This window comes from Crinia signifera, chromosome 1 (genome assembly GCF_055691185.1).
Source record: "Crinia signifera chromosome 1, ASM5569118v1, whole genome shotgun sequence".
NCBI classification, from domain to species: Eukaryota; Metazoa; Chordata; class Amphibia; order Anura; family Myobatrachidae; genus Crinia; species Crinia signifera.
This window is the reverse complement of record NC_139217.1, coordinates 397057924-397081378: the sequence shown is the minus strand read 5'-3', so window position 1 is coordinate 397081378 and position 23455 is coordinate 397057924. Positions and strand designations below refer to the sequence as shown.

Here is a 23455-nt window from a genome sequence, read left to right as displayed (position 1 = left end):
TTATTAACATACAATAAGGATTCCAGTCTGCCTGGGAAGCTATGTGAGTGTAACTTGGGGTCATATGCTTGTGATCTCACTTTTGGCTGCTGCGGTTTGTTTCATCCTCACTTCTCCCCCCTCCCTACCCCTGTATATTCTCCTGTCTCCTGTGCGTGTGATTGCGCAATGCATGAGGTCTGGGAGTTCCATACGCACATATATAAATATATGAATGCTTCTCACTTTCTTCGTACTCCTATCTGGTTCCCTCCTTTTGCATTATTATCCACCCACCCAAATATCCATGGAGCATTCCTGTGCACCCTCCCCTGTCACCCTGTGACACACCCAGCAGCACTCCGTGTGGAGAGCGGAGCCCAGGACACAGCTCCTGCACACAGGCAGCAGCCAGGCTGGGGTGCCCCTGACTCTGCAGCATGGGACCCAAGGCTTCCTCCGGCTTCTACCTGAGCAGGATGTCAGCTGCGCTGCTGGCACTGCTCCTGGCTGCCCTGCTGCTGGCACTGGTAGTGCTGGGTGCCCTGTATGCCAGGACTACAGTAGAGGAGCCCGGAGAGGGGCACTCTGCCATCAGCACTGCCACACTCAACGCCACCAGTGCCCCGTACCTGTCCACCCTCCCCCCGGGGGGCACTGGGCGCCCTGGCATCTGGGACAACGCTCGGCTACCCCTGAGCCTGGTGCCCCTGCACTATGAGCTGGAGCTGTGGCCGAGGATGGAGCCGGATGAGGAGGACAACTACCAGCTCTCGGGGCAGGTGAACATCACCGTCAGCTGTGAGGACGGGACGGACGTGCTACTGCTGCACAGCTACAATCTGAACGTGTCCCGGGCACAGCTGGCACCGCTGGGAAGGAGGAATCGGGCACCAGGCGGAGGAGAGGACCTGTACGGGGGGGAACCAGAAGAGCAGCAGAGCATTGGCATTGCCCACCTGTGGTACTCCGAGCCCCATCAGTACCTGGTGCTGGAGCTGGAGCGGCCGCTGCTGGCAGGACACCTGTACGTGCTGGAACTGCACTACCAGGGCGTCCTGTGCGATGACTACACATACTCAGGACTGTTCATAGTGAAATACGAGGACTATAACACAGGCAAGTAAGTACCACTGGCCCCCATGTCGCCTGCTATCCCTGCCAGCTGCACGCACTGTGACAACAACCCCCCCCACCACCACCACCATTATAGGAGATAATAGGAAATTAGGAATTGAGGGGTGGGTTTATCTTGGAGAGAGATAAAGTACCAACCAATTAGCTTCTGTCATAATTTCTCTAGCACAGCCTGAAAAATGACAGGTGCTGATTGGTGGTTACTTTCTCCCCACTTTATCTAGGGACTATGTAAAAACCGGACCGGAAATCAAAATCTGCAGTCTGGAGCTTGCAGTGTCTGGTCGAGGGGGGTATCCCGTCCGGGGGAGGGGGGTCTTGTCCTAGGGGAGTCTTGTCTGGGAGGATGCCTGTGACAGCTGTCACCCCCCCCCCCCCCCAGAATGGACACCCCCTGGACAGGTACCCCCCATTCCGGGGTTCTGGTCCGATTCCGGTTTTCACTTAGTCCCCACCTGAGCAAGGGGTTCCACTACTGTTCTATTGCCACCAGCTGTATAACCACATAGCAGGGGAAAGATGTGATCATATATCAGGGGGAATATGGGACCACATAGCAGGAGAATATGAGAACTGAAAGAGAAATTAGAGATTTCTCAATGATTTATCAACAAATATTAGCTGGCTATCACCCAAAACCACAGTACATGTATCAAGGGAGTACTGCAGCAGATGTTGGACATATCGGCTGCAGTTCTCCAGCTTTGCCTTAAAAAGCAGACCATGTAAGTTTATATGGGACGGCTTATCTACCCAATTTACCCAAACCTTTACTCCTACTAAAAAAGGGGTCACCTCTCCTCCCCTGCTAGTTTGAATCAGTTAATATTGCTTCTGTGGCCGACTCCCCCTCCTAGCAGGACAATGCACGTCATACTGTCTTTATTCTAAACATAATTTTTGCAAGTGTCACGCCCTGTTACACTAGATGCAGACACCTTACTCCTGCATAGGAAGCATGCAATTCTAGCTATATGAAGTGACTGCACTACATAGCTCTGCCTAATAGTAATGGTTTTGCACTAACAGTTATACATAGTCAGAATCTGCATACTTACAGGCAGGAGCAGAGTTCTATCAGTAAAGTGTCTGTCTCCAGTGAGATAGGTCACAGGTTGTAATCCTGGGAATATGTGTGTGGGGAGGGGGGGCAGCAATATTTATCTTGCCTCCGGGCAACTGGGACAAACTTACACCACTGCACACATGACAGGCCCTGAGTTAACAACTCACTTTATTTCTAACACATTTCAGGGACAGGCTCCGTTCCTGTATATGGATGTAATTATTCATGCAACAAGATGATACTTTGGGGGCCTATGTACAAAGCATTGGAGAGAGATGCAGTTGTTGGAGATTAAGGGCCCCGCTAAGCACTAAAGGAGTTATGTCATCCTTTCAATGTTCATTAACTGTTGTTTGCCCCTTTACCACTCTTGCCAACTATAGATGGCATTGTGTTGTAGACTGGAGATTTCTTACGCATGAAATAGAAGCCCTCTCTGGCCTAGGGCTGCCAGCAGGAGAGCAGAGGGCACTGCCGGACACCACTGAGGGGGGAGACTGCACTGGACCTCATTGGAGATGTACATATTGATGAATATCAGCTGCATTTTTGTTTGTATCACACAGTGATACTAAACAAAAAATGCTGATGGTACCAAGGTACCAGCTGATCAACTCCTAATTGCTACATTACAGGCTGGTTTTGAAAATTGACAATTGGGGCTGGTTAATTAGAACTTTATCAACTTTATCTCTCCAAGTTTTAGTACATAGGCCCCTTTTTCTCTTTACACTTTATCACTCTCCAAGGCATACATAAGCTGCTATAAGTAATTATAATAATTGGGTCTAAAACCAAAAATAAATATAGGAAAAGTACTGGCAACCCTTTTCTCCAGCCCTAAAAAAGAAATCCAGATAAAGGGGTTACCACTGTTTCTTAAATAGATTCTTTAACCCTTTTGCAATACAAACAGTCTAGTTTAAATTAATTGTAATTTAAAAAAAAAATATATATAAAAAAATGGTTTACATTGTATGTTGAACGATGTTAATGTTCTTATTTTAAAGCGGCTCCCCATTGGATCTGCTGCTAGGGCTTTTGAGCGGAGCCTGACTAGATGTTGGACCTGAAAGGGTTAATGCCGTAGATAATGTAATTGAGGGGTCTGTGTATGAATTTTCTTTTGATTTAACTGTGGTACGTTTCTGTGATCCTAAATAATAAAAGGCTAAAGGGGCATACACACGGAGCGATTTTGGGCTCTTTTCTAAGCACAGATCGCTCCGTGTGTATGCCCCGAGCGATTACAATGCGGGGTCACGTAGGTCGCTATCGCCTATTAACTAATTCAGTGCATGCAGTCAAAATCTAGTAAAATTGATTAGCAAGTGACTGCACATCTCTCTGTGTGTACAGAATGAGATATAGTGAACGAGATGTGTCCACTATCCTGCCTTTTTTTTTGCTTAAGTAAAATTGCTTAGCACAAATCTCTGCATGTGTATGTGCTCTCCATGGGAGGTCTGGACACAGGGAAATTGCCTACCCTAAAAATCTTATCCGGGAGAGTTGCCCATCTTTCCGGGGGGCCTAGAGGACCCAGAATTTCAGGAGCCTCCCAGCTATTTCGGGAGGGTAGGCAACCCTGTGTTAATTAGTTTATTTATTCATTCAGTATAATCCAAAAGAGTGGTTGATTTTGCTACTCTGTGATCTAATACAGTTCTCTTCTTATATAAATTGCAAACTGAGCCAGCTCTGTGCCATGTGCTAAGGTTAGCAAGTGAAAGGAAAAGTAGCAGCAGGGCATTGACACAGTCAATATAATAAAGTTCTTTGAAGGACATAAAAACTTTAAGAACATTCTTTATACTTTGAAATGATTATACAGTAGCTTATATGAGGAAATGTAAATGCTGAGGTACATCTGTAATGCATGGTTTCTCTATCCATTTGAGCTTATAGTGTAGATTTTGAATTGCAGCCAGAATATTGTATGTCTCTCAGCATCAGTGTTATATAGTACATTCTCTTACTAACCAAGCTACTCATTCTGAGTATTATTGAGGCTTATGTTAAAACAGTATGATGGTAAAAGCTATTGCTTCTTGTAACATTAGTTCTCATTTGTCAAACAATAAACCTGGATCACTCAGCTGTTTCTTAATGCATATCTGTTACAGTCCTTTCATACGTTCATTAACAGTTGTATATTAAAAAGTTTGCATCATAGACAGGGGCAAAGTGCAGAGCAGTCACCAGGCTCCTGCTCTGAAGAGAGCACCTCTCTTCCCCTGCAACAACATTCAATTAACTGTTCCGGTCACTGTTTCAGCTGTTTCAATCAGTTAATTGATAGCCATTACTATCACTTCCGTGGCCGACTTCCCCTCTAGTTCCCCTTAGATGGAACTCCCTGTTTATTAAAAATTTAAAAAACATACACTTTGCAAAGTGTCATACAGTACCTGGTATTAGAACCCATTACCTATCGTACTCCTGATGGAGTTATTTGCTCTGACTACTTTCTGAGGAAGCAGCTGACCTTTTAGTTGAAGAAATGCATTGCACTGAGATCATTCATAAAAAATTTCTGGTGCCAACCGGACCACAAACTTCACCTACCAGTACGGGCTCTTGATTAGGCGGAGTGGAGTGCTAATCACCCGGGGGGCGTGCCTATGAGTGAATCACATAAGGGGGACGAATAAATAAGCTAAACTGATTCCAACAGCAAGTATAATATTTCCTGTACATCTGAATGCAGCAATTATGTAATAACTCTCTAACATCTGGATGTACTGACTGTACTAATACCATGGGACAGTTCTGGACATAGTATGGATGTTTATTAACAACAACTGACAGATCCAACTTACCAACAACACTATGGGCTGGTGTGGTATAATAGTCTGACAGTCGGGATTCCGACAGTCATTAGTCAGACGTCGGAATCCCGACTGCACAGCGTAAGGGAGCGCAATGAAGAACCTTGCGGGCTCGCTGTGCTCACCACGCTGCGGCCACGGCGCAGCTCGCCACCTATTTTATTCTCCCTCTATGGGGGTTGTGGACCCCCACGAGGGAGCAGTCGGGATTCCGACGTCGGAGTACTGACTGTCGGAATCCCGACTGTCGGGGAGCCGTCCGGCACCCCTATGGGCGGTAATCATTTTGGGGAAATACCGGCACTCACCTATTCAATGCTGCCCTTTCCGATAGCATTGAAAGCTGGTAGTTTCATCTCTTAGAGACAAAACTGTTTTGTAGAGAAACGCCCGTAGATTGTTGAATCCGCCGTCGTTTTCCAATAATTTGTGCCCGTTTTCGTGATCCACTGACTTTCAGACACTTGACACTTTCAGACACTTGAAAGTCGGAACATTGAATTCTGACTGTTGAGTTAGTGTTGGAACCGGTGATTCCCGGATTGATAAACCCCCTCCAAACCTGCATGCAGTGCATTATAAATGCCAATGGCCACAAACTGCTATGTTATATTTTTAGTGATTTATTAATTGTGTCTATATTGGGTTTAGTATTTTTTATGCGGGCCAGTAATTACTTACCAATTATATGTTTTAAATAAAAGCTGTTTTTTTAAGCGCAGTTTGTTTTGATCATGAGATTGGCTAACATCATAAACAGTCTTTGTGTCACTCAGCATGGTCAATTATTGAAAGCACATGGATGTTATATAAAAATAATGGTAGAAGGATAAACAATATGTAAATGGATAATACATACGCAGAATGTATCATACATAGAGGGGAGGATTCTGATGTTTAGCGTATGCTCATGTGCAGACGCTTGGTGCGAGTGGGCACAGGGAATTGGTTATTCGCCATCCCATTCGCACATAGCAGTGCAGGCGGGGGCGTGGGGTGGCGGCGACAGGCTGCTCCCTTGGGAACGCCCAGCGTTTCATGGATGTTCTCATGAAAACACTGGGCGTTCCCATGTTACTGAGCAGGTGATGCGAGTGAGGCGAGCGGGCATCTGGCGTCACCGGATGTCAGCTGCCCGCTTTCTTCCCGTACAGGGAGCCCGCAGATCTAAGACACCAGAGCGACCATCGACTGATTTCCTCCCCCATGCAAGCTGCGATTGGATGTTTATGCTAAACATCCATTCACCCGCGTGCGGGGGGAATCAGCGTGCGAGGGGGGAGGGGCGGGGTTCATGCAGGTGGTGGGCAGTGTTTAAAGCACACAAAAAGCTGCGAATTTTGCAGTTTTGCGTGTGAACCAGAATAAGGCCCAGACAGGCTTTCATTTATCACTTCAGTACTCTGATCATGTGACTGGCTGACATCATATACATCCTTTCTGATATACAGTATCACTCAGCTTTAGTTCAATGTCATTGCTTAGTACAGTAGGTCCCAAACTCAGGGGGATATTTAATAACAATAATTATCTCATAAAAGATGGAGCATGCGATATTTATGTTTTCTGGAGATGGGAATAAGTTTATTAAAAACAGTGCAAAATTCAAATAGTGTAGCCATCCAATATATTGCCAAACATCGATGTCTGGGTCTCGTGGGCAGCAGGTGTGGTAATTACTTGAATTTTGTACTGCGATTCTGCCTCAATTCTCTTAGTTGGGAGCAACACCAATGCTGGTGCATATGTTTTAAGTTCAGACCATCAGTAGTACCATCCCTACCCCATGACCACCAAAACACCTGTAACCCCACTACAGCCTCTTGAACGTAACATACCCTACACCCATATTTAAGACACACAGTAACCCCATGCTCAAGTACATATACATACTTCTGAACCCCCCTCCAAGCCTTACAGACATACAGTACCCTCCCACACCCAGGGACAAATACAGTACTGCTGTAGCTCCAGGACCTAATGTTGCCCGATCTTGATACATCGGGAAGCATCACATCCCCCATAGAAAACTATGGGGAATGTAGCTGCCAGCAGGACAGGAGGGATTGCAGCAGGTATTGGATATTCCTAGATACATTCGGGTGCAGGATCGAACTGGCCCAGCAAGGAACTGGGGGATTCCCCGGTGGGCCCCTTTGATATATGACCCCACCCACTAAAAGCAAGGCGGGGCCTAATGCTATCCAGGGGTGGATCCAGGATGAAATGACAGAGGGGGTACCATGATAAAAGAGGGTTTAGGGGGGGAGGGGCGGTGTTAGTAATGCCAGTGTACATGCTAAGAGAGCGGCAGAGAGAGGGTGGGAATGGGATTAAAAATAGGCCCTGGCATTTAAAGTACGCAGGCCCACCATGGCGACAAAAGTGAAGGATGTAGTTGTGCGGAAAAGGGGGTGTTGCCACTCAACAGGGGGCGTGTCCTTGAGTGTAGTGTACCACACAATATACAACTTCTACACATTATGCAACAAAATACTAGACCCCACTATACTTGCCCCTACACATGATGCCAAATGGAATGAGCCAAAACTCACATAATGCCACATGGATTGAGCCAAAATTCACATAATGCCACACGGATTGAGCCAAAATTCACATAATAACACATGGATTGAGCCAAAATTCACATAATGCCACATGGATTGTGTCAAAATTCACATAATGCCACACAGATTGAGCCAAATTCAAAAAATGCCACACGGATTGAGCCAAAATTCACATAATGCCACTAGGATTGAGCCAAAATTCACATAATGCACACGCATTGAGCCAGAATTCACATAATGTCACACGGATTGAGCCAGAATTCACATAATGCCACACAGATTAAGCCAAAATTCCCAATACGCTTCATAAACAGGGACATTGTCCATCAAAGGCTCGCAAACATTTACACCATAATGTCCATTACACGTTAAGTTACACGCCATTATGTCCATTATGTATTATGCCAAACACCATAATGCCTATTAAAAATTATGCTACATAAGTGCTGTTATTTACATGCTCATTGCCAAGGGTTCCATGCTCATTGCCAGAGGTTCCATGCTTGTTGCCATGTGGGATTACATGCTCATTGCCAAGGGGGAATACACGCTCGCGGTAAATGGGGACAGCCGCCACCAGGCAGAAGTGATAGCCACTGACAGTGGCAGAGCCTGGCTGTATTCAGGTCCCGGCTATTTGAAATACTGTAATACCCCTTTCACACCAGAAAATGCATTCCCAGGTTGGCCCCTTTTACACCAGCCTAGTCCCTGCATTTTCTGGTGTGAGGGGGAGAGAAAACCACCCCCACCCCCCCTTTAACCAGTTATCTCATTTAACCGGTTATACTGTATCTTCGGAACCAATTGACCCATTTACATGAGACAAGTATCATATTGAAGAACTTTTGAGTTGGCTTTGAATGATTTTGGTCCAGTGAAACTGGAAGGTTTGGTTCCAGAGTAATCTGCCCTCAAAGAACATGACCAGCTATGAATTTACATTTGAAAAATAAAAAAATTGGTTTATCCACAATATCTCTGGAACCTATTGACCGATATGGACCAGCCTGGTATCATATTGAAGGCCCAGCGATTTGGAATTGAATGATATCAACCACAAGCTTCTTTGATGCCAGGGGAGGAACTGGCAGCTGTCGGAACCAGGTGGGGGTCAGAATTAACGGGTCCCATATACTTTGGGGAAAAACGTAATAGCTTTTCCAGGTGATATCTCCGCTTCCCAGGGGGCTAGAGACACGGGGCTGGGCTTGTTGGAAAGCCCTGGTCCTCAGCTACAAAATAATGACAGGGGGGCCCATGTGCCCCCCCCCTGAATCCGCCAATGATGCTATCCATCAAGTGTTGGAGGACATTATCACCGCTATTCTGCATAGTGACATTGCCCCCTGCAAGCCTAGAAGCCCCAGCACCCACACAGACTACAGCACACGGAGCTCCACAACGTGGACGGCGCCCGGTGATGTCATCATACGGCGCACGCCGGGAAACTGACTGTCGCTGTGTGGCAGCTCTGTGAGGAAACACTGTGGCATGCCTGCGAAGCACCGGCAGTGGGAAGCGGCACCGAGGGACCAATCATACAGCGTGGGACCATGCCAGGAGCCGGTCCACTGTACTTGACTGTACACTGAGGTACTACCAGGGGTTTTGTGTACTACAGGGAGTCGGGACGCCACCTCCCTGTAACACAATTCCCCTGTGCACTGCCACTCTCCATTATTGCTTGGTGGGTTATGTCCCGGAGACTTATCCCCCTAAGAAACTCCCCACTTGGCATTTGTTCTTTCTAAAAAGTATTCACTATGCACACTGTCATTTGCATATATGTTAATTAATCAGTGCCATCTAGTGGCCAATTAATACAGTATCACTCACGTTGAATCAGATATTAGTCCGGTTTCATTTGTCCAAATCCCATTATATATTTTCATCATCCACTCCCGACAAAACTGCTGGCCCACTTGGTCCAGACACCCTCAAGGTGAGCGCGCAGCCATTATTACTTATATTGCAAACTATCTATTGTTAGTGTAGACGACTTCGGCTCGGCAGCCCCTTCAAATACCTGTATTTGAGCACTGACAGATTGTACTATATTTTTCACTATCCATCATACGCCGTGGGGTAGTCAATAGCTTTCCGCTATGCTACTAGCGGATGACTCACCCTGCGGCGGAGGCAGTGAGTTGGAGGCAGTGGGGCAGCTATAGTGTGTGGCATTATGTTTAATGGGCATTACAGTGTGTGGTATTATGTGTAATGGGCATTACGGTATGTGGCATTTGTATTGTTCATTACGGTATGTGGCATTATGTGTAATGGGCATTACGGTGTGACATTATGTTTAATGGGAATTACAGTGTGTGGCATTATGTTAAATGGGCACTATGGTGTGTGGCATTATGTTAAAGGGCATTACATTGTGGCATTATAGTGTAAATTTTAGCAGCGTGCAGGGTTTGCAAATACTCGCAAATACTGGAGTGGACAGTAAGGGGGATATGCATGATGGGCTGGTAGAAAATCCATGGGCACTTCATACCATTTGCCGCCCAGACTGAAAGTTGCCAGCCAGCCCCTACATAACCTCACCCACATAATTATTACAAGCAGTGGGGAGAGAAGCGAGCAGGGCAGGTTATAATTATGTTATATTATGCTCAGTCTCAGTCCTGAAGCCTGGTGCAGTGTAGCCCATGCCGTGTGTATGGGAAATCTGGCTGGTATGCAGCCACAGAGAGGGTAGCAGTGCACGGCCGGAGCCAACTGCTGCAGCCACAGTGTGTGTGCAGCCAGTGTTCATAGTGTTCATGCAGTGTTCAATGCATGGCTGCTGTATTGATATTGCATGGCTGCTGTAGTGATATTCCATGGCTGCTGTAGTGATATTCCATGGCTGCTGTAGTGATATTCCATGGCTGCTGTAGTGATATTCCACGGCTGCTGTAGTGATATTCCATGGCCGCTGTAGTGATATTCCTTGGCGGCTGTAGTGATATTGCATAGCTGCTGTCATTATATTGCATGGCTGCTGTAGTGATATTCCATGGCTGCTGTAGTGATATTCCATGGCCGCTGTAGTGATATTCCATGGCTGCTGTAGTGATATTCCATGGCTGCTGTAGTGATATTCCATGGCTGCTGTAGTGATATTGCATGGCTGCTGTAGTGATATTCCATGGCTGCTGTAGTGATATTCCATGGCTGCTGTAGTGATATTCCATGGCTGCTGTAGTGATATTCCATGGCCGCTGTAGTGATATTCCTTGGCGGCTGTAGTGATATTGCATAGCTGCTGTCATTATATTGCATGGCTGCTGTAGTGATATTCCATGGCTGCTGTAGTGATATTCCATGGCCGCTGTAGTGATATTCCTTGGCGGCTGTAGTGATATTCCATGGCTGCTGTAGTGATATTGCATGGCTGCTGTAGTGATATTCCATGGCTGCTGTAGTGATATTGCATAGGTGCTGTAATGATATTGCATGGCTGCTGTAGTGATATTCCATGGCTGCTGTATTGATATTGCATGGCTGCTGTAGTGATATTGCATGGCTGCTGTAGTGATATTTCATGGCTGCTGTAGTGATATTCCATGGCTGCTGTAGTGATATTACATGGCTGCTGTAGTGATATTCCTTGGCTGCTGTAGTGATATTCCATGGCTGCTGTAGTGATATTGCATAGCTGCTGTAATTATATTGCATGGCTGCTGTAGTGATATTCCATGGCTGCTCTAGTGATATTCCATGGCTGCTGCAGTGATATTGCATGGCTTCTGTAGTGATATTGCATGGCTTCTGTAGTGATATTGCAGCGGCGTAGCTTTGTTTGGGGCGCCCCCCCGCCGTTAATGGGGGGGCGCCCCCCCGCCCGTCCGTCCGCCCCCCTGTGCCTGCCCCCCTGTGCCCCCTCCCCCCCATTGCCGCATGCTTACCTGTCCGCGCGTCACGGCTCCCCTCCTGGCTTTAATAAATTCTATGCAGACGGACCACGATAAAATGGCCGCCCCCATACCGCAGACAGTTTCAGAGAACAGTCTGCTTTATGGGGCAGCCATTTTATCGTGGTCCGTCTCCATAGCATTGATTGAAGCCAGGAGGGGAGCCGGGACGCGCGGACAGGTAAGCAGGCGGGGGATGGGGGGCGGGGGGATTACTATAGCACTGCAGCCCCCCCAGCGCCCCCAAATGCACAGTGCCCCCCTGCGACCGCGGGGGCTGCGTTGCTATAGTTACGCCACTGTGATATTGCATGGCTGCTGTAGTGATATTCCATGGCTGCTGTAGTGATATTCCATGGCTGCTGTATTGATATTCCATGGCTGCTGTAGTGATATTCCATGGCTGCTGTAGTGATATTCCTTGGCGGCTGTAGTGATATTCCATGGCTGCTGTAGTGATATTGCATGGCTGCTGTAGTGATATTCCATGGCTGCTGTAATGATATTCCATGGCTGCTCTAGTGATATTCCATGGCTGCTGTATTGATATTGCATGGCTGCTGTAGTGATATTGCATGGCTGCTGTAGTGATATTCCACAGCTGCTGTAGTGATATTTCATGGCTGCTGTAGTGATATTCCATGGCTGCTGTAGTGATATTACATTGGCTGCTGTAGTGATATTCCATGGCTGCTGTAGTGATATTCCATGGCTGCTGTAGTGATATTCCACAGCTGCTGTAGTGATATTTCATGGCTGCTGTAGTGATATTCCATGGATGCTGTAGTGATATTACATTGGCTGCTGTAGTGATATTCCATGGCTGCTGTAGTGATATTCCTTCGCTGCTGTAGTGATTTTCCACGGCTGCTGTAGTGTTATGCCATAGATTGTAAGCTCCACTGGGGCAGGAACTGATGTGAGTTTTCAAAAAATATTCTCTGTAAAGCGCTGCAGAATATGTATGCGCTATATATGAAACGTAATAAATAAATAATAAATATTGATATTTTCACCCTTGCCAATGATGGACTATCACTAGCTTTACCCTTTATGAACTAAAATAAAAACACATGAAACAATTTTCAAGAAATTAGGTTTATTTTATGCATACATATATACAAAATTATAGTGAGTTGGGATCTTTACTTCAAATTATTTTAATAATAACAAAATTAAAAGTTACCGTTTACTATTGCCTACTAGTTTCTTCAATTTACTCCGTAAATAATGTGCCACAAAGGGAATTTACAAACTCTGTAGTGCACCGGCAAAGTGACTTACTGTACTCTGGAAATGGATCCCCTATGTTATTGGGCACATTTTAGTCATTTCTATTAAATTCTTTGGCTAGTGCGGAACTCGTCTTCTTTTCTCTAGATATCATTATATATGTTACAGGCATAGTGTGAACAATGCTTGCAGGTTGTAAGTAAAGTAGGAAAGAAAGAAACTGTTACCTACATTGCCTAGGAAGTAGGCACAATTCTAATCTTAAAATGCATAGAATGCAAGAAAAAAAAGGTTAAAAAAAACCCAAAAAAACATTTTGTACTACTATTTTTATATGATGAGAAGAGAATTAACTTAAAATATAATTTTAATGTAGTTTCTTTAAATGAAAAGAGCAAAAATATTGACCCCATAGACTTCTTCATGTTTCCACAAATCAAACACAAGATGCGTCGAAGATGTACAGGTCCAGCTATTTCACCAAGTGTTTAGAGCAGGGGTAGCCAACTCCAGTCCTCGAGAGCTACCAGCAGTTCACATTTCCAGCCCACCCAGCAGATGTACAGATGCACTCATTACTCACTGGTACTTTTTCAAAGATCCAAAGGTGGAGCTAACTTCACTTGTGATTCTGTGAGGAGACCTGGAAAATGTTAACTGTTGGTAGCTTTTGAGTACTTGAGTTGGCTCTCCCACTGGTTTACAGCATACGCACCTTTGCATAGACTTCTCTGGTGAATTCTTTGAAAACATGTAATGTTCAAAAATACTTTTGTGGGCATCCGGTAACTTATTGCACATCCCTTGTAGAGTTGATAAGTTTGGGCTAATAACTTTAATTTAGGGACGTTTATATATTTTTTTTGCAGAGCTTTAGCTTATTTTATATCACAATGTAATAGTATTCTTTAGCCTTGAGCTCCAGTGACGCCAAAGAAAATTCACAGTCTTGTGTCTAGATTAATAAATAGAGGATATGATAATGTAATTTCTGGATATTTAAAGCCAATAAAATACTAATATGACCTCTCTGGCAGGGTGTTCAAAATAAAATTAAAAGGAATAAAAGAGCTAAAGAACAACAAAGGAGGAATATGGATGGCAGTTCTAAGCTCATGATATAATCACTTTCATAAAAAATAATAGGAACTGCATAGCTGTGCAGACATCTCTTTATACATTGCTTATTAATTGGTCTCTTATGAATAAATTAATCTAGCAACAGGTGTAAAAAAAATCAACACATTTATTTCCCATTCTATTTGGTTCTATACTGTTAAAGAGCTGTCACGTGCAATAAGAATGCCGTATCTGGAGACTTCAGAAATTTATGGGGAAAAAGTAGCTCTGCATTAATAAAAGCTGAATGGAAATGGTTGTGAAGCTTGCTGTATAATTTTCTACACTCTCACTATCGCTCGATCCTTAGAGTGCCCATAAACTATCCTTCATTTTCAAGCTTTTTACTTACAAATGTAGCAATCTACTGCAAATGTATTTTTCCGATTTTCTAAGCTATTGTACATTAATGTCCCTGATCTTTAAAACCAAATATTATTTCACATTTACTAGTAAATGCTATGGAGAAACCTAGGCATTTATTTGAAAATCTGTATTTTCTATTGTACATGGTGGTGCAGTCATGGCCGTATCTATAAAAACATTTGATAATGCAGCGTTCAAAAGTCTTCAATGTTCAGTAGAGAAAAATCTAACTTATAAATACAACATGCAACAGGAGTTGGCCTCAAATTTGATTTTATTTGATATTTTTAGAAATACCCTCAACTGCTGTCAATAGGTGTGGATATAGATAGATCAACACCTGTTCTCTACTACAGGTGCCACCCTCAGGGCTGGCAACAGAAATCTTGGGGCCCGTTACACTGCTATTTTGGGCCCCCTTTCTCCTGGACCCATACTCGGGACTATGTAAAAACCAGACCCGGACCATACCCCGGACCGCCGGACCGGACATCAAAATCTGCAGTCCGGAGCTTGTAGTGTCCAGTCCAGTGGGTGTCCCGTCCGGGAGGGGGCTACAAGCTCCAAAATGCAGAGTTTGATGTCCGGTCTGGCGGTCCGGGGGTCTTGTCCTGGTCCCTGGTCCTGTTACCCATACCCTCTATCCTCTAATCCAAAATACAGGATAAAGGAAACACTATATGTATATATATCATGTTAAATACAAATCTGGCATTCCTCTTGATATATATATATATATATATATCTCATAGCACTATAATATACATATTCACAAACACACATATACAGTAGAACATAAAAGTGTAGCTGCGGAACACACATGTGTGGGAGGGTGCAAGGAGGAACTCACCCAACAATGGGGCTGTGGGCAGCTGCAGCAGTGACTTAGCGGCAGTGGTGGGAGGGCTAGGCACCACCCCATCTGCTGGGAACACACACACCTACTGCACAGTCCACCTGTTCTACGTGGTCCCACTGCCACACTCGGCTGCCTACAGACTGTGCTTCGCCGCCGGGCTGTAGTACAGACGGCCGACCAAGCGGCCAGGGTGCACGAGCAGTACAGAAGATGGCATGCACAGTAGCACACAACCTGTAGGTGGCTGAGTGCAGCAGAGGGAGTCGGGGACACAGGCAGATGGATGGACGGCTGCGGCGGGGCACAGGCAGACGGACTGCTGCGGCGGGGCACAGGCAGATTGCTGCGGCGGGGCACAGATGGCGTACATCACTGCTGCCACAGCCCGCAGCCAAGCTCTGCTTCTGTGAATGCATGTTACTGGACCTTCTATTTATTTGTGTGCATATTGAACCATAAGTTCCAAACAATGCACAAACCCAAAGCACAGTCAGGAGAATGCACTGGACTGATTTAAAGAAACTCATTGAGGTAGTGCAATACCCCAGACTCACCAGCACCAGCCACTGAGCACAAGTGTAGAAAAGTGCTAAATGGTTTGAAAAATGGCAGTGGCACCAGAATAAGCAAAGACAGCCGAAATCTAGACTCTCCATCAATCTTATCCAACAGCACTCCAGACGCAGTGAATTAACCAGATCCACAGCACTGTCCTAGAATTAATGAACCACATTGGCGTTATCATGCCATTTATTGATTTATGCGCATAATAAGAAGGATACAGAATTGGCCTATATTTTCCTAGAACCCTCTTTGGTACAATGCTTTACAATGAAAAAGTACCAGTGTAGCAGTGTACCAGTGTAGATAAAGGAAATGGACAGCCATGCAACCCAAACTCCTTCAATCACCTTCTCCAGTACAATATGTCACACATGATTTCAAATTTCTGGGTGAACCTGACAGCACATGCTAAAAAAAAAAAAAAAGGAACCTGAAAACCCTTATTAATGCCCAGTATCAAAATCTCAGCCTCCCCACGATGTGGTTGTTGGGAAAGCCAAATGTTCAATGGCACAATGCACACTGGTGATGGAGCTTTACTTTGTAGCTCCACCAAGCACAACCTTAGGAAGAACGTTGCCAAGCCATAAACATGTACAAAACAATGCTGGGTGGTTCTAGGTGTGGAAACAGGCAGACTCAGGGCCTTATTTTGGTTCTTTCTTTCTGACAAAATCCTTCTTAGATGGGCAAAACCATGTGCACTGCAGGTGGGGCAGATGTAACTTGTGCAGAGAGAATTAGATTTGGGTGGGGTTTTACTTCAAAGTGAGATCTATATTGCAGTGTAAAAATAAAGCAGTCAGTATTTTCCCTGCACAGAAACAAAATTACTCACCCAAATCTAATTCTCTCTGCACATGTTACATCTGCCCCCCCTGCAGTGCACATGGTTTTGTCCATCTAAGAAGGATTTTGTCAGAAAGAATGAACCAAAATAAGGCCCTCAGTGACTTCCAGCCACAGCTCCACGCCCTTCCATCCAAAATCATAAATTTGCCCCATGGAACTAGCCAAATTGAACATACTGTGCATATATTAAAATAATTGTTTACTGTATATTTGACAGGCCATGGGCCAAATGTAATAGGGTGTGAGAACCAAAATGAGATATTTTGGGTGAGTTTTCCCATTTTTTAAAGTGGCAATAAATTACATGGCAAAATCAACCTGGTTTTTACGGTAAACGATTGCCACTTAAAAAAAAATATGGGAAAAACTCTCCCAAAATCTCTCACTCTGATTCTCACAACCGATTACATTTGAGCCCATGTATCAAGATAACAAACTTCAAAAACACATGTAATATATCGACCAACCCATTGCTGTGTGACCTTCTACCTGTACCCTAATGCTTATGTTTCCGGTCGGGGCCGGGGATGGTCCCATCCACCGGAGCTTATATCCCCGGCCCCCGGAGAGAGGGTGCCCTGTGGACGGAGGGAAAGAAGAAATAGGGAGGACCTGGCAGCACAGCTACTGACAGCACGGTGACCACCCCCCACCTGGCCGGGACGAGCGCGATGCCACAGCTCCGGCATGTGCACCACCTCCGTGCAGGAGGTGCACGGAGGAGTCGGAAGAGGACGCGGCACTGGACCCTGACGCCGGCGCAACCCTGGCAGCGCACAGCCATCAGGACTTCACCAGAGGCTCAGGACCCGGCCACAGGCTCGGTCCCCGGCATTACCACCTGTATGCTGCAATGCTGTAACCATCCTTGCTTATGCTGATTACCTGGTATGCTGTTTCCCTGCTACAAAATAAAGACCAAGACTTCATCTTTTCCACTGTACAGATGGAGCCGGCCTCTCCCTTGCAGGGGCTGGCGATTCTATGGCCAGCCCCCGCCAGCGGCCATCTCTCTCTGTGATTCTTTGTAACAATACACAACATCTCAGTAATAAGTATTTCACTGCTATGTGTTCACCTGTAAGGTGCAGTCTTCTTGTTGGAAGCAGCTACTGAGTCAGAGGTGACAGTCATTGATATTCTCAAAACACTAACCTGGAGCATTTGGTATGATTTAAAAACTCCACACTTATTTACCAGCAGTCAGAGGCTCCTGAACAATAATTGTTTCATTATGAAGCTGAAGCTTCACTCCGAATAATATGAAGGAAATCACTTCCCAGTGTAATGATATGTTTTAAGCTTATACAGTTCCAATAAATGCCATTTTAAATAGTTGAAAATGATGCAATTGATGGGAATGCCATTCTGCTTTTTTTAGCTAGAAGCATTTCACACTGTGCATGGCAAGTTAAGAGGCAGGTTGGAAAGACTAAATATCAGACAGGCCGAATCTTTTCAGTTTGCTTCTGATTGCAAGAAAATCTGAGCACATAATCTGATTCTTCATGAAGCCTAATGCATTTTCTGTGCACATAACTTATGCACGTCAGAGGATTTACCTTTGTTTAACTCCATAATTACTTATTGTGACTTTGGTAAAGAAACACAATTTTTTTCTTATAAACAGAGAACTATGATAAAATACAGCAACTGTAAATGTACTAAATTAAATAGATCACTTAACAGCGGCGTAACTATAGCACCGCAGCCCCCGCCACCGCGGGGGGCGCTGTGCATGTGGGATCGCCGGGGGCTGCTGTGCTATAGTTACACCCCCCCCCAATCCCCCGCAGACTTACTTATCCCGCTGGTCCAGGCGGCTCCGTTCTTCTGCTGAGGACCACCAAAAAATGGTTGCCCCCATATAGCACACAGTTCTCTGAAACTGTCTGCTGAATGGGGGCAGCCATTTTGTGGTGGTCCTCAGCAGATGAACGGAGCCGCCGGGACTAGCGAGATAGGTAAGGCTGCGGGGGATTGGGGGGGGGTTTGCAGGGGCGGCGTGCTTGGAAGGGCGGCGGCGGGGGGAGGGGGCGCCCCCCCTAACGGGAGGGGGCGCCCAAAACGTAGCTACGCCGCTGTCACTTAAACATATTTATCAAAATGAAAAACCCGTTTTTCATTCATAAGTATTTTGTGTATTAAGATTGTGTTATCTATGAGTTGCACGTGAACAAAGACTAAAACTACTGATAGACAAAAGATAGTCACTGATAGAAGCATCAAGTGAATGATTGCGGTTGTTAGACAAGGGAGTTGTATCAGTGGCGTAGCAATGGGGCTGCAGACCCCATGGTGGCTTGGGGAGCCAGCACCAGCAGGGTCTGTGGGACAACCTTAAAAAATGCTTGGCCTGATAGTAAGTGCTGCCGGCAGCAGCTGGACATCTGTGGAGGATGCAAGTGTGGACTGCACTTCTACTGCCCGGTGCTTCCCTGCTGCTGCGCATCCTCCTTCTTGCAGGTTGGGGGCCGTTGCTATAGGTATTACAGGATGGCATAAGGTGCATGGCATGGTGGGAACTTGCCAGGAGGGGAGGAGGAGGAGAGGATGGAGGGGGAGAACACAGCAGCAGCAGTTAATGGTGCAACCCCCACCCGGCCCTAGTGTGCAGCCTGCCCCTATTCCCTGGCCTTCAGGAGACCCATCAACTAGGCATCCCCAAATCTCGGCCCCAGCTGTAGCTGCACTGACAAGTAAGCTACATGCTCTTTCTCTTAGGGAGGGGCTGTGGCATATATATATATATATATATATATATATATGAGGGGGGGGGCACCACAAATGTTCTTGACAGGGGGAGCCCGATTTCTAGTTATGCCACTGGGTTGTACAGTATAACTAGGAGGCCAGTAAGAAAGAGTAAAGCCGCGTACAACCTATTCGATCCATGCGACCACCCATATCAGTGGCCGCGGGAACCCGGCGGGGATCCGCTCCCTCGTCTGTACACACACAGACTATATAGGGAGTCATTACTGACCCATGTAAAATATGCAGAGAGAATTAGATTTGGATGAGTTATTTTGTTTCTGTGCAGGGTAAATACTGGCTGCTTTATTTTTACACTGCAATATAGATCTCACTTTAAAGTAAAACCCCACCCAAATCGAATTCTCTCTGCGCAAGTAACATCTGCCCCATCTGCAATGCACATGGTTTTGTCCATCTAAGAAGGATTTTGTCAGAAAGAACTAGAATAAGGCCCATAGTTATTTGAGTTCTTGTCATCTTCCTGACAGCTAGAACTATTCTCCCATTAAACAATTTCACCCACAGAACTGCCGCTCTGGATGTTATTCTCAGTAAACCCTAAAGACTGATGTGCATGAAAATCCCAGGAGTTTCTGATTTACTCTGACCACCCCATCTGGCACCAACAATTATTCCACAGTCAGAGTTACCACAGAGTTACCACAATAGGTCTCCAGATATTTTTTCACAGCTGAATACGCAAGTACTAGGTGTTCTCATTATAATAGAGCTGTGCTAATGGAGCCGTGACGGACATGCATGGGGGCAGGCAGCTGACATCACACACACCTCCATCTTCTTGTTTACAGTTAGTTACTCCACTATTGACAAATAATTTTATTGAGAACTATGTCTTCCTATTGTTGCTTTTAATATATATTTCAAAGCTCCTCATCTCTCTGCATTAGATAATATGAACTACCATCTAGTTTCTTTTATGTTCTATCTTTAGTTTGATGTGTTCTTTACGCAATTCTGTAACTTGCAACATATATATAGACATCTGTTTATGACTTTTTGACTCTCAGCTATTCATGGGGCGTCTGTTCTAAACCTTTGAGACTTAAATCCTGGGTCAGCCAGTTTCTACCCATGTTAGCAGTTGTTCGCACCGCACTTTGGACCTGAGACGTCGCCTTTTTATATTGTACCCGTGTTTACCTTGCATGTCACTCTATTAAAGCAGACCTCTATATTTAGGATGCCCCCTCCCAATCAGCCTGCTTCACGCTCTGCAGGTGAATTGCATTGGAGAAAGGTGACCCAGAGGACCTTGTTTCTGGCACCCACCTGATGCACATAGCAAGTCCAGTGTCATGAATGTGGAATTGTGAACTCGGTCTTGACTGTTGTGAGCTGAGGTAAATACAATGGGCGAGATTCAGCAATAATACCCGGTGCACATCGCCGACATTCGCATAGTTAATAATCGCATATGCAGTAACATATGCGATTATTAACGCAAAAGCGATGCCCAGCGATGTGCACCGGGTCCCCCCCCTCCCTGCCGGAACCCTTACACGGCTGGAGTGGAGCAGGCAGGAGGAAATCACTGGTCCGGGCAGCACAGCAGGAGGCTGCCCAGACACAGGTAAGGGGGGTGCGGCGCGGATCGGCGGGGGGGCGCGCGGGGCAGCAGGGGACGCGAAGGGAAGCCCATAGGCTTCCATGGGGTTACGCCAAATAGGAACTGGCGTAACCCCCCGCTGCATATGAAAATGCGGTAAAAACCCCGAAAACTGGGTTTTTACGGCATTTTCAGTTTGCTGAATCTCGCCCAATATCTGATATCTGGGATGGCGTTAGCACAACAAACTGACTGGATCCAGGGATGCCAGAATGGAACTAGAGGCAGAGTTTGGAATGCTGACAGGATACTAGTGATCAGAATCTGGGGATACTGGAAGGTCAGTGGAAGACTTTGTATGGGGATACCAAACAAGTATTAGAATCGGGGGAAGCTGGAAGGCAAAATGGTGAGATCCCGGAATATATTATTAAAGGCTGAATACAGGGCTGCCGGAATGGGTAGCTGAAGGCTGAATTCAGGGATGACAGAATGTGTAGCTGGAGGCTGGAACCGGATAAACAGAGTAACCACACACATCGACTAGGTGGCAGTCAACTGGAGACTGAAGAGTGACTAAGCAGCTAACATCGAACTGATGATATGTACCCCTAGAGACGGAAAGCAGCTTAGTAGCATAGCAGTGATAGATAGTGGAAATGTCTGTATACTGGTAGCATCTTAGAAGCACAGGACGCCAGGCAGCAGCATCTGACCAATATCCACATAACGGGTACACGCTGACAATCAGTGGAATGTGGATGACGTTTTCTCGCTGGATTTCGCCTGGAATCTGGATGATGAGTATTTGCTGAATAGCAGCTACAGTCTGGATAATGAATACTTGCTAAATAGAGACTAGAAACTGGATGATGAGTATTCGCTGAATAGAGACTGGAGTCTGGACAATGAATACATGCTGGATGCATAGGCGAATCTAGGGGGTGGTCCGGGGGTGTCCCTGCATGATCCTGGGACCATATTCCTGGGTAAATACCTGCATTTTCTGTTGTGAAAGGGGTATTATTTCAAACAGCCGTGACCTGCAGTGCTCTGAATACAGCCGGGCAGCCCCCCGCTCTCTGCCCAGCTGTCAATGACTGTCACCCCTGCAGCTTCTGCTCCAATTCTTCTCCCCGCTTTCACCTCAGCCCGCCACCCTTTAATCATGTGGTGCCGGTGCCGGCGCCCGGCGTGCACCGAAGGCTCATATAAAAATTTACAGTAAGTGGCACTTTTGGGGGCATTGCTTAAGGGACGCTACAAGTGGCGGTATGTGGGGGCATTACGCATAATGTGTGGCTTAATGTGTAAGGGGCATTACGGTGTGCAGCATCATGTGTAAGGGGCATTATGTGTGCAGCATCATGTGTAAGGGGCATTATGTGTGCAGCATCATGTGTAATGGGTACTATGGTGCGTGGCATCATGTGTAATGGGTACTATGGTGTGTGGCATCATGTATAATGGGTACTATGGTGTGCAGCATCATGTGTAATGGGTACTATGGTGTGCGGCATCATGTGTAATGGGTACTATGGTGCCATGAAGCAAGAACCCCCTAGCAATGAGCATGTAGGTAAGTGGCAAATATGTAATGGGCATTACGGTTTGTTATATAGTATGTAATGGGCATCATGATGTGTGGCACAATGTGTAATGGGCATTATGGTGTGTGGCCTTATGTGTAATTGGCATTACGGCGTGTGGCTTTATGTGTAATGGGTATTACGGAGTTTGCTAAAATGTGTAATGGGCATTACTGTGTATGGTCTAAAGTGTAATACCACACCCCTTTTTGTGATGCCACGCCTCCTTCCCATGAGGTCACGCCCCCTTTTTGCCGCGCGGCATAGCCGCAAAGGTCCCCCTTCTGTAATGTCTACATCTGGGACCACCCATTACCATAATTCTAGATTTGCCTATGCACCTAGCTGGTGTCCAGGTACCATCATTACTAACTGTCACATCTACTGTACATACATATTTTGAATGGAACATAAAAGATCATTAAAAACACTTTAGTGTCATTATATTAAAAAGATACATTTGAGTGTACATTTTGTACCAAGGACAAAGTGGAGCTTTAGTCCTCCCCAGATCTCTGAATAATGCACAGCAGTGCCCGCATTTGTATCATCTGCCCTGAGCACTCCTAAAGTACCAGCTGCTGTGTCTGCACTCAATCTCTTTATTTTGTATTATTCTTTCATTCTTTCCTTTTTTTTTTTTTTTTGTCCAGAGCTATAATTTTAAGATTGTACCATGATTGCTAACATAATTCTTTGTGAGCTAATGACTTTACACCTTGTAGAGTTTTAGTCCCATAAGCCATTAACTATGGATTATTGCACAGTATATCATTAATACAACTGAAAGTAGGCAGTGTTTTATTCTCACGGAACGCAGCTGTATAGAATGTAATCTTCACATTTTAGTTTAAAACTTTATTACATTGTGGCATAAAGAAGGATCTTTCAATATCAGAGGTTTCTTTGCATATCATAAAATAAACATTTACACTGCTGTCTTGTACAATTGTTGAAGGATTCCGTGAATTTAAAAGACTGGGGAATTTATGACAGATGTTATCTATACACAGACTGATTTATTGTCCCACTAATCCCTTCCATGGGAATGTATGTTCAAA

General features: G+C 45.5%; 1 protein-coding gene across 1 annotated transcript in view; it reads left to right on the top strand.

The window, feature by feature from the left end:
• Positions 1-202: 202 nt before the first annotated feature.
• Positions 203-23455, top strand: part of LVRN (laeverin) — a 135110-nt gene continuing 111857 nt past the window's right edge. Inside the window, exon 1 of the mRNA XM_083151622.1 lies at positions 203-1102. Coding sequence (XP_083007748.1) covers positions 420-1102 — 683 coding nt within the window. The 5' untranslated portion in view covers positions 203-419. The remainder of the gene's footprint in view (positions 1103-23455) is intronic.